Consider the following 12451-nt stretch of genomic DNA (forward strand, 5'->3'; position numbering starts at 1 on the left):
AGTGGCATTGTATACGTCCATTGTCGCAAATATGGCCGATTGATGATGTATCGTGAAAACACACTATATGGACTAATGCACAGTCAAACCTTCATGTTTCGAGACTTATGTCTGAGCAATATTTTGCCAGATGCTGTATCTAGAAATCAGTAGATAACAATCAGACAATTTTCACAAATAAAATATAATTTATTGGCAGCATATTATGATTTCATTAAAACTAAACTTCTAAAAGAACATGATTTTTTGTTTTCCAGTCCCACATTCTGTCTCAGCTTACATCTTATGTTTCATCACTTGAAACAAGCATCTGCAAAAAATACGGTCCATTTAAACATTTGTTTAACCCTGCAGCAACATTACATAATCATCAGCTGCATTGGATAAAATTTGTGCACTCTCAGTCTGCATCCTGTTTTAATCGACCTGGTAGTTCATCTAGGCTTTGTAGTCTATGCTGTGGGGGAACATCAAGGTGCCCCTGACAGTTTTGTCTGTCAAGCAGGTAACCTCGAATACCCAATGAGCGTGAGGTCAGGTAGTCGTTCACATAATGGTCCCCGACATGAACAACACAGGAGGCTGGAACACCACACTGCATCAGCGCCTGGGTAAAAAAAACAGGGTCTGGTTTAGCAACCCCAAATTCTTCTGAGGTCAGGAGAAATGAGAAGTGAGTGAGAAGTCCACATCCCCTCAGGATTCCTTCCAAACGCTTGTCGAAGTTGGAAACAACACCTTGCTTGAGTCCCAAAGCGGTGCAGAACTTGAGGGTGCTATTAGAATCAGGAAATACCTGATGGTGACAATTTGACATTATGAAAATTAATCTCAAACTACTTCAATTAGTCATTTAAGAAGATAAATTATTAGCAATGGAGATTTGTATTGAACGAGCGCACCCTACAGGGGATTCTGGTAATACAGCCATAAGTCATATTAAAGGATAAAATACCTGAAAAGACAAATAGCCCTTACCTCCCAGTTTTCTGGTCCACAAAAGTTATAATAGAGGTTGTTGGCTAATCTGTCCAGTAAAGCAGGGTCATCTACCCCACACTGGGCAAAAGTGTCCCTCACTAGTCCAGTCCACCACATCTGGCTGTTCATGCCCTGAGCTCTGCCATAGTTGGGAAACAGGCGTGATTGCTGCCGGTAAGCCTGTCTGAAAGCAGTTTCTACCTGTGCAGGTGGCAGCTTTAGTCCTGCTCGCTCTGCTTCGCTGCAGTACTGCTCTCCAACCGAACGCCGGACCTTTAACAGTGTGTCCTTCACATCCCATAATACCCAACGCACTGGCCCTCGCATCGCCAATACGACTAGAAACCGACACGTCTATGCTCTGATAATAGAAATTACACACACACACACACAACCTTCAGAAGGTAGAGTTAGAAAACAAGGTAACAGAAGGTAAACAAACTGGTTACTAGAAGTAGTTTTCCTCTAGAGGGCGCCTGGCGGCTCAAAAAGCCAAATCTAATATTGATCCGTATTTAAATGAGTGTTTTTGTGGCACAGGGATATTTGAACCCTATAACAGTATCGTTTGAAAAAAAAAAAAAAAAAAAGATTTGTTAATTTAAAGATTCTGACTTAAATTGCACATTTGCACTGGCAATCTCAAATGAATCGCCCAAATGCCTCATCCAGAGTAACCAATAACAACTGTGGTTGCGATGAGTAGCGATGAGAAAAACAACTAGAACCACGTGAGGATGCGCTACTTGCGAGCATAAATATTTAGAAACTTTTGAAACGGTTGAATTTAAAATACACTTTTAAGAGAATAATCATGCCTCACCAATAAGAGACAATTTCTGTGCCGTTAAGTCCCGTCGTTTTGACCATAGACATATATAGACATCTCTATTATGTCTATGGTTTTGACAGCCCAACCCGGTTCCTGCTAATAGACTTTTATCACAACTTCCGTATTTTGCACCGAAAATACGCAATTGCTGTGTAAACCTATTTCCTTCCCGGTATGCCAGTTAAACAACAAAGATGGCGCAAGCATCGAGCAAGAGTTGTTGTAGCGTACCGGGCTGTTCTTGTAATGCCCAAAAGCAGCCTTATTTATCTTTCCACTCCTTCCCTGCTAACGAAGAAGTAAAACGAAAATGGGTTCAAGCTATTCGGCGGGATGAAGGACCAACTTTTTCAATTAAAAGGGGGAGTACTCATGTCTGCAGCAGACACTTCAAACCAGAGGACTACGTCTTGGGGATCACTGTTCGCCGCTTGAAACCAGAGTCTGTCCCTAGCCTTTTTCCTTGGAACAATTACACCTCTAAAGAAAAAAGGGAGTCAGTGGATGATCACTAGCCGCTTTTCCACTATCGTGCCGAACAGTTCTTAGAACGGTCAGGTACGGTTCCATTTGTGTTTCCACCTGAGCCTAGTACGGCACGGTTAGACAACCGTGCTGATAGAACGTGTGTGCTAAGCGAAAGCGCGCTATATGATCAAACAGCAGTGAACAGCTGTTACGCTGCGTTCATAGCACATGCATTAATACTGTCAATAAATGTGTAAGTTTTTTTTTTTTTTTAAGTTTTACCTTCTGTGTCCGTCTCCGTTAATATGCATATCCCCTCAGCATTTGTTGGTAGCGTTATACCTGGCGTCGCCTGTTTATTTTAGTTTTGCGTTATTTATAGTTGTAATTTTTAATTTTAAATTACCCGGCTTTCTGCTGTGTTGACATCACACAGGAAGTCTGCATACCCTGCGATTGCGTATTCGCGGTTTCTGTGAGAAAGGTCTATAGCCTTTCTACCCACTATTTCTGTTAAACGGTAAATGAGTTCGCCATTAAAAATGTCCGTACAGGATTTGATCAAGTGAACAAAGGTTCCACATTTAAAATAAGTTGTATACCTGTACAGACAATATTTAGGCATTCAAATTTACGTTAATACGTGTGTCTTCTCTCCTTGTACAACAGATAATTAAAAACAGGAAATATCATTTTTGATTTTTTTTTTTTTTTTTTGAAGAAAGATAGACATGTATAGTGATAAAAGCCAAAATATTTAATGTCATGGATGAAAATTTGAGTAATGAGTAATCCACTATTTTGTAGAGGGGGGTCAAAATGTTAATTTTACCCGAGATTCAGAGTCAAATTACACGGGGGTAAAACAGACTTCAGAAAGATGGCTGCATCACAATGTTAGCTTTACACAGAGATTGGTAGGTTTGTTAGTAAAATCTGTTGACTAAAGCTATCTTTGTTGCATTATGTGCCAATGGTTGGTGACCCTTGAAAAATGGGGAAACAGCACTTTAAGTTTTTCCTCCAAAGTTTACTTACCTGTAAAAGAGGAATATGTATAACAACAATAAGTAATAAGTGACCAACATTTGCTTTTTGACCACTAAAAATGGGTCATATATCTGGACATGGAGTCCCATTGAGGTCCCCATATCTCTGAGACTAAATGATGTAGGGCCTTGAAAAGACCAAATGTTGAAAAGGGCTTTAAGATAGTTACAGGCATGCAAACTTTGGAGAAAAAATTTGAAGTGCTGTTTCCCCATTTTTGATTCTGCGATAAAGATTTCTTTACTCAACAGATTTTCTGTACATCTCTATAACATTATGATGCTGCCATATTTCTGAAGTAATTTTGACCCCCACTGTAATTTGACTCTGAATCTTAGGTGAAAATGGCTATTTTGACCCCCTCTACAAAATAGTGGATTACTCAGTAAATATTCATTAATGATATTTAATATTTAGGCTTTTATCACTATACATATCTATCTTTCTATAAAAAAAATTTAGCAAAATCCTAAATTTGAGCTGGGGACCTCTCTTTGAGTGGACATGGAATGACCCAATAATATTTTTTATGGCCTAACCCTTCCCTACCTCTAACATAACCATCACAGAAACCTGTTTAAAGCTCTAGATTAAATAGAATAGAAACATGATTTGACTGATTTACAAGACTTTTTAACTAGTATAAAATGTTCTCACTAGTCAGTCGTCATATTTCACTATTTAAATGAGGACATTTAGCACTCAGAATTATAGCTTTCAACCTAAAGAGTATCAATGATGACATTGAGAACATAATTAAAATACAGGTTTAATGATGCACAATGCAAATTCATAAATTATAGTGAACAGATAAATATATCTCAGAACTCAGAAATCAAATCATCCTAATTGAGACCGCTGATTTATGATTTAAAACGTAATGTTTTGTTCTCTCCTCACTCTTTGTTACAGATGTCCACAACTGTATCAGCATTAGGGTTTGAGAATTCAACATGCTGTTGATTTATTTGCTCAGATTGTCCAGTTTGACTTCTGGTTTGTTCTTGGACCTCTGCACTTGAGTTCGATTGGCCAGCAGTCTGCCTGTACATTGCTGATTTCCTGATTTTGCGGGTTGTCTTGCGAAAGTGAGCAATAGCCTGTATAATGCTGTCAGCAGTCCAGTGTTGCCGGGTGAGTGCGTCCTCTACTTTGAAGGGACCATCTCGTATTCGACGCACTCCAGAACAGACCGCAGACGTTCGCAGCTCTAGTCCCACCTCATGAATCAATTTACGCAGATACTTCTGAGTCTCATTCACACACTGGACCTCTGGTTTGAAGAAATTTGAAAGAATGTTGGTTACTCATATTACATGTAAGGTAAACATAAACTTATGTTTATGTATGTAATATATAATTCATTGTACTAACCCAATGTGAAATGTGGAGGATTGAAATGTATGCATCGTAGACCAGTTAGAATTGGTGGGCTTTTACCATCAGGATACAATAAACCCCTCACTGCAAGATCGTAAGCCTCTTGAGTGCGCAGATCCACGTGGGAATACCTGCATAGAGACACACTAACATGCTCAGAGAGATGCTATGCATTTACAAAATATTAACACAATTCTTATAGTGACTCACATAATTAAGGCTTTTTGGTTGGCTCCCTGTATCATGGCAAGAACTCTCTCCAGCTTATCCTGGGTAACATGGTCTAGACAATAAAAGACATAAATTGTTAGTTTGTATTCTACACATATACATACCATAACAAATATGATATTGTCATGTACACATTACCATATGTAGTTTTTTCTATGACTCGGCCTGTGTCAGTAAAATTATCACTGGCTATTCCAAACTCCCCCTCGATCGTGTAGTCCTTCATATATAAAACAAACACAAAAGTCTGCAGAAAATTGTCTACTAAACACCTACTATTCTTGATTTGTTCATCACTTCAATTAGTGGAAGTCAAAAGTGTTTTAAAAGAAGTCCCTTCTGCTCACCAAGCCTGCATTTATTTGATCCAAAGTACAAAACAATAACATTTTTAAATATTTTCACTTATTTTAACATATTTTAAAAGGTAATTTATTCCTGTGATTTCAAAGCTAATTTTTGCATAATTACTCCAGTCACATGATTCTTCCAAAATCATTCTAATATTCTGATTTGCTGCTCAAAAACATTTATTATTATTATGTTGAAAACAGCCGAGTAGAATTTTTCAGGGTTCTTTGATAAATAGAAAGAATAGCATTTATCTGAAATAGAAATCTTTTGTAACATTATAAATGCCTTTATCATCACGACCAATTTTATCCTTGCTAAATAAAAGTATTAATTTCTATAATTTCTTTCCCCCCATAAATGTAATGGTATAGTGTATAATGTTACAAAAGCTTTTTATTTCAGATAAATGCTGATCTTTGGATCTTTCTATTCAAAGAATCCTGAAGAAAATGTATAAAACTGTTTTAAATATTGATAATAATAATAATAATAATAAATGTTCCCTGAACAGCAAATCAGCATATTATAAGGACTTCTGAAAGATCATGTGACACTGAAGACTGGAGTAATTGCTTAAAATTGCTGAGAATTTTGCTTTGATCACAGGAATAAATTACATTTTAAAATATATTCAAATAGAAAGAAGTTATTTTAAATAATAAAACTATTTCACAATATTACTGCTTTTGCTGTATTTTGGATCAAATAAATGCAGGCAAAAGAAAATTCTTTAAATGACATTCAAAATATAGTAGTGTACTAATAGAATAACAGTTAAATGTTTATATAATGAGATTAAATATTACATAATATAAACTATATATAACATGACATAAGCAAATATAACATGAACGTTTACCCTGGTAACATGTGATTTGCACAGATGTTCCAGCACTCCATTTCCTTTCCCAACACCTAAAACTGAGATAGAGACATGAGAGAATTGAGCACAGAGTGCATCCCACAAGAAATCACTTTAAACAAAACAGAGTTTTAGGTCACCTAACACTCCAGAAGAAAAGGCATCTAATCGATGACCAACTCCAACATGAACCTTGTGAAACTGCGGCCCTATCACTACAGAGGAAAGATAACAAGGTAACAATGCATGACGGACTCAGTTACAAATCAGAAGATACAGTACCACCCAGTCAAAGGCAGCTGTGAAAATAAATCTGCATTATTTATCTTTTTGATCTTTCATTCAATACATTTACAAAATTCTAAACTTTTATTGAATTAAAACATTGAAAGTGGGGGAAACTTAGTATATTAGTGCCAATATTAGTGGGTGGTACTGTGTATCTGTGTGTATGTATGTATACATATATATCCACTAGGTTTACCCACTAACCTAGGGGATGGTCTGCAAGTGCAGGGAGCATAGAGGGTGATAATACAAGATCTTTGGAGCTGCTGTTCTCTCCACTAGACAGAAGCTGGAACTGCACTGCAAGCTGAGGAGCTGGTGGAGGACAGGAGTTCAGCGCTTCAGAGGAGGATGAGAGAAAAGTTTTCCGGTTTACTGATAATGTATCACAATTCAATCCTTTCATAATTTAGCAGTCGTTATATATAAGCATTTACTTTACAAGTGAGACCGACAGTAACCATACCTTTTAATAAATTGGTCTCAATGCTGTCACGAACATGTTTCCAGTGAACTCCCTGCGGTTTGTACACAGCAAACAGACCATCCATTTTACGGAAAAGACGTATAGCCTGCGTAGTCATCTTCGTCTAGAAAAAAAACGTTACAAGCATCAATATAACATTAGGTAAATCACTGACAATCAGGGACGCAAACTTCACATGCTTCTGTGTTGAAATTCTGGCGTGACCTTCTTCTTCTACGGGTGTTACGGTATTACAGTTGCATCAGTGCCCTCTACTGGACGAGATACTTCAGTACCATGCTAAGTAAATGCTTCAGTACCAGGTAAATAGAGCAGTAGCATGTTGTTAAAAGTATTTACAGCTAATTAAATTTCTACTATGCATCACATTGTTGTCTCCACATTATGAATGTCTTAAAAAACGAGATTTCGCGGCTATTGGCAAACAGCCCTGTTGAAAAAAAAACAGCATGCTGGTTAGGTAGGTTTTGATGCTGCACTCTAAAAAGATTTCACCAGTTTCAACTTAAAAACTTAAGTTCAGCAGCTGCCTTAAAATTTTAAGTTAAATCAACTTAAACCTACAAGTCATTTCAACTTACAACAATAAAATTAGTTAAATGACTTGTACTTTTAAGTTGAATTAACCTAAAATGTTAAGGCAGCTGCTGAACTTAAAAACCTAAGTTGAAACTGGTGACAACTTTTTACAGTGTGGGATTCTGGTTTAAGATGGTCCTTAGCTGGTTTATGTTGGTCCTAAACTGGTTTGTGATGGTGCTAAACTGGTTTTTGCTTCTCCTAAAATGGTTTATGCTGGTCCTAAACTGGTTTGTGATGGTCCTTAGCTGGTTTATGCTGGTCCTAAACTGGTTTGTGATGGTTCTAAACTGGTTTATGGTGATCCCAAGATGGTTTGTGATGGTCATAAATTGGTTTATGCTGGTCTTAAAATTATTTATTCTGGTCCTGAACTGGTTTGTGATAGTGCTAAACTGGTTTATGATGGTCCTAAGATGGTTTATGCTAGTCTTAAAATGGTTTATGCTAGTCCTTAGCTGGTCCTAAACTGGTCCTGAGCAGGAAGTAACTGCTTAGGACCTGCATAAAACAGTTTAGGACCAGCATAAACCAGCTAAGGACCATCTTAAACCAGCATACCAGCATCAAAACATACCTAACCAGCATATGCTGTTTTTTTTTTCAACAGGGCCATTTGTCAATAGCCACAAAATCTTGTTTTTAAGACATTTATGATGTGGAGACAACATAAACCAGCTCAGGACCAGCATAAACCAGCTTAGGACCAGCATATACCAACTAAAACCAGCACCCCAACATCAAAACCAACCTAACCAACATATGCTGGGGTTTTTTCAACGGGGGTAAAGTGTCACAAGAGTTGTATCCTCTAAACTCTAGTCATTTTGGTGGGAAAACAACAGCACAAACATTAGTTTTAGCAATGGATTTTATGATATTAGTGAGACATTTTGTGGCATTACTTGAATAGATATTCCATCTGTTTTATAAAATCACACAAATTTATATTATTATATGAAGATGGTTAAACAACGTTACCTTACACAACTTGTGCTAACATTATTGCGTTCATTTTTTAACCACGCAAACTTGATAGAAAATTTATGACAAAAAAAATAATGTTTTTCCAGCAGTTTGGCATGTTTTCAACTACTTAATTTAAATTCCAAAACCTCTTGAATTAAAGTAATTTTGTGAATTTTGAATGTGAAATCCAGTTTTATTATATATTTGCTGGAAGTTGTTTTGTAATTAAGTTAAAGGATAACTATTGCCAAAATGCAACCTGGGCTGTTTTTTTTTTTTTTTTTTTTTTTTTTTTTTATTGTAAACGAGACAATCAAATATCTAAAAGCATAATTACGACAAACGAGCCGTTTTTGAGATTGACCGTTATTTCGTATTGTGGTCTGCCATCTTTCCAGTCAAGAAGTGTCGATCTCCGAAAGCGAATGAATGGACTCCATAGGACGAAATATTAGGCTTATATAATATTGTTTTTCACTTGTGACAAAACAACGAATTAGCCGTGCATTTATATGGAAATATGCTTTTGGAGCTATCCATTCTCGCATTCGGAGATCGACACCTCTTGACTGGCAAGACGGCCGCGAGCGGAAACTCAAACAGTGAAAGTGAGTTGTTCAAAACCTTTCTTTTTAGTAAACTCTGTGTACACAAACAATGTTCTCAATGCTCGAGGTCATGTGTAAAGACCCAGGCGATACTTCGAGCAAAGTTTCATGGTGTGTCGAGCCTTCTTAGTGTTGTAAAAATATCGATTTTGATGCGCTCAAAGTTATGCCCCTAGAACTCCCATTCATCGGCCATTGACCACAAAACGAAATCACGGTCAATCTCAAAAACGGCTCGTTTGTTGTAATTATGCTTTCAGATATAAGTTTGTCTCGTCTACAGTAAAAAAAAATAAACAGCCCAGGTTGCATTTTGGCAATAGTTATCCTTTAAAAAAATAATAAAATACTACTACTGCTACTACTAAGGTAAGAAAAACTCACACTCACATTTTCTTCAGAAATTTGAAATCTGGTTTTGATGTATTGTTTTTAAGTTTTAGAGTGAAACGTTATGGTTAATATATTGCATACTGTAAATATATTTATAATTTAAGTAGAGTCAATGTGGTTGTGCAACATAAGCTTTACAAATAAGTTGATGAGATGAGTGTAAAACAGTGAAGTCAGCATTTCTTTTAAAGGGTAAAATAGGGTTAAGGGCTCACCCCAACTGTAAGTATGTAAAGATATTGTGAAATATTTGTATGCCAACCTGCAATGCCTTTAGTTACACCACTGCCATCACCTATTGATAGAGCAGGTGTGGTTCACATTACATTAAATACACAAAATTGGAAGAGTAAACATTAAACAGTTCACACAATGCACAGGCTATATATTCTGCAATACACATCACTGCAGCCTAAATGCAGCTGTAATAAAATTGTTTAAGCAGGTAAACAAAGAACAAATGATATCAAATGCATTCACAGAGCCTGACTGTCTATTCAAAGCTGGTCTATTCAAATAGTCTTAAAAAAACAAAAGCTGGAGGGATAACATGAAGCTTTGACCTTTCTTGTGTCATATAAGTATTTATTGTGTAACACATAGTTGAAAACTAACCCTGTCAAATATAAATTATACACAATAATGAATAGTTTACATAGTTTAAAGTCTTGTGCACACTGAATAATCTGACCAAGTGTTGATAAAGAAAGTGTAATGGGGTAACAAGCATAAACCTTGGTGTTGCTCAACAGTTTATGACCTATCCCCAATAAAAAAAACATGGTTTATTACATGTACACATGGGCTTATTGGGCATAATCGCTGTAAGATTATGTTGTACTGTTGATTCGTATTTTCCATTTGGAATCAAAGACAAGCACAGTCTCATTAGAATTACAGGAAGAACAAATCATTTAATGATTTTTATGCCTAAAATTTTGATAGGTTTATACATTTAATGTTTAAATAATGGGGTGCATTTTTTTTTTACGGTGATGCATTGCTGCCACACACATACTATTTTCCCCACTCAATCATGTCGTAATAACGAGATGTTATGTCATTAAAATGACATCTTTTCTCGTAATACCAAAATGTTATGTCATTTTAACAACATCTTTTCTTATTTAAAAACATCTTTTTATAATAACAAGATGTTATGTACTTTTTCTCATATTAATGTATACAAAATATTTTCATACAAATATTTTCTCATAAATGAGATTTTATGTCATGGAAACTACATCTTTTCTCAGTAAGTCATGCTCTTGGACAGGTTGTCTTCAGCAAACTGTTTGCGGGCTTGTTTGTGAGCCAGCTTCAGAAGAGACTTCCTTCTGGGATGACGCCTATGCAAACCGAATTGTTGCATTGTGCGGCGTATGGTCTGAGCACTGACAAGCTGACCTTCTACTTCTGCAGTCTTTAAAGCAATGCTAGCATATTTTTTTGAAGCCAGGTTCTGCACCTGATGCACAGAACGAGTGCTCAACTTCGTTGACCGACCCTTGCAGGTTTCATGGTGTTGCTGAACCTAATAGCCTTGGCCATCTTTGTGGAGAGCAACAATTCTGATTCTCAAATTCTCAGAGTTATTTGCCATGAGATGCCATGTTGAACATCCAGTGGTCAGTATGAGAGAATTGTACTTAAGCACCAAATTTGAACTGTTCTAATACAAGATACACAACTTTGTATGGTCCTGTCAGGCAGACAAAATATAAATGTGACCCTGTACCACAAAACCAGTCATAAGGTTAAATTTTACAAAACTGAGATATCATATGAAAGCTCAATAAATAAGCTTTCTATTGATGTATAGTTTGTTAGGATAGGACAATATTTGGCCGAGATACATCTATTTGAAAATCTGGAATCTAAGGGTGCAAAAAAATCAAAATACTGAGAAAATCACCTTTAAAGTTGTCCAAATTAGGTTCTTAACAATGCATATTACTAATCAAAACTTACATTTTGATAGGTTTACAGTAGGAATTTTACAAAAAATCTTAATGTAACATGATCTTTACTTAATTTCCTAATAATTTTTGACATAAAAGAAAAATCAATAATTTTGACCCATACAATGTATTTTTGGCTATTGCTACAAATATACCCCAGCGACTTAAGACTGGTTTTGTGGTCCAGGGTCACAAATATGATAAATAGGACATGTGGCTTACTGCTGTTATCACTTAGGGTGTACTCACTTTTGTTGCCAGCTGTTTTGACAATAATGGCTGTATGTTGAGTTATTTCCAGAGGACAGTAAATCTGTACTGCTATACAAGCTGCACATTGACTACTCTAAAATATATCCAAGTTTCATTTCTATAGTATTGTTTCTTGAGAAGATATATTAAAATGGTTGCTGAAATGTGAGGGGTGTCCTCACTTTTGTGAGATACTGTAACATCTCATTATTACGATTAAATGGAAAAAATATGTATGTGGCAGCAATGTGTCACTGTACATTTAATTTTATTTGGGCAGAGAAAAATGACAAACTACTTAAAAAGAGGGAGGTTACCAACTCATTTTTAATTATTATGTAGCAGCAAATATAAATATGCCCTTCACATCGCACATTAATAATCTGACACACTTGCCATAGATCATGGGTCATTATTAGTCTAATAATGAACTTGTGCGATGAATCAGGTCTATTAGATAAGGTTGGACTGACAAGCAGTGTTTTAGATTTTTAACATCTACAGCATGCAATGTATCACCAGTGAAAAAGATAAATTCATCTGTCTCGTCTGCACTTCAAGTCTGCATTATTTTTGATCCAAAGTACAGCAAAAACTGTATTTTGAATTTTACTATTTAAAATAAATAATAAATAAAATAATTTGCATTGGAAAATATATTCAAATAGAAATATGTTATAATATATTATTTTAAATTGTAAAAATATATTTCAGTTTTACTGTTTTGCTGTACTTTGGATCAAATAAATGCAGGCT

The 12451-nt window shown here is 35.9% G+C and overlaps 2 protein-coding genes across 2 annotated transcripts; both read right to left on the reverse strand.

Moving 5' to 3' along the window:
- Positions 1–174: 174 nt before the first annotated feature.
- On the reverse strand, positions 175–1427 carry hdhd3 (haloacid dehalogenase-like hydrolase domain containing 3). Its single transcript, XM_073852469.1, has 2 exons — positions 979–1427; positions 175–796 (listed from the first exon to the last, which is right to left on the reverse strand). The coding sequence occupies exons 1-2, from the start codon at positions 1306–1308 to the stop codon at positions 401–403; spliced, it is 726 nt and encodes a 241-aa protein (XP_073708570.1). The 5' UTR covers positions 1309–1427; the 3' UTR covers positions 175–400.
- A 2657-nt stretch (positions 1428–4084) lies between these two features.
- trub2 (TruB pseudouridine (psi) synthase family member 2) lies at positions 4085–7138 on the reverse strand. Its single transcript, XM_073852251.1, has 8 exons — positions 6913–7138; positions 6651–6785; positions 6299–6373; positions 6156–6217; positions 5081–5162; positions 4922–4994; positions 4706–4842; positions 4085–4604 (listed from the first exon to the last, which is right to left on the reverse strand). The coding sequence occupies exons 1-8, from the start codon at positions 7028–7030 to the stop codon at positions 4228–4230; spliced, it is 1059 nt and encodes a 352-aa protein (XP_073708352.1). The 5' UTR covers positions 7031–7138; the 3' UTR covers positions 4085–4227.
- Between the last annotated feature and the right edge of the window lie 5313 nt (positions 7139–12451).

The sequence above is a fragment of the Garra rufa genome, chromosome 12 (genome assembly GCF_049309525.1).
Source record: "Garra rufa chromosome 12, GarRuf1.0, whole genome shotgun sequence".
NCBI lineage: Eukaryota > Metazoa > Chordata > Actinopteri > Cypriniformes > Cyprinidae > Garra > Garra rufa.

What these genes read in the sequence shown, in the direction of transcription:
- hdhd3 (XM_073852469.1), bottom strand. Translation starts at nt 1,308, where the DNA reads ATGCGAGGGCCAGTGCGTTGGGTATTATGGGATGTGAAGGACACACTG. An exon ending in GTGGACCAGAAAACTGGGAG is followed by an intron (nt 797 to 978) that starts GTAAGGGCTATT and finishes TGTCACCATCAG; the next exon opens with GTATTTCCTGATTCTAATAG.
- trub2 (XM_073852251.1), bottom strand. Translation starts at nt 7,030, where the DNA reads ATGACTACGCAGGCTATACGTCTTTTCCGTAAAATGGATGGTCTGTTT. An exon ending in GCAAATCACATGTTACCAGG is followed by an intron (nt 5,163 to 6,155) that starts GTAAACGTTCAT and finishes TTATATATGAAG; the next exon opens with GACTACACGATCGAGGGGGA. An exon ending in AACCAAAAAGCCTTAATTAT is followed by an intron (nt 4,843 to 4,921) that starts GTGAGTCACTAT and finishes GTCTCTATGCAG; the next exon opens with GTATTCCCACGTGGATCTGC.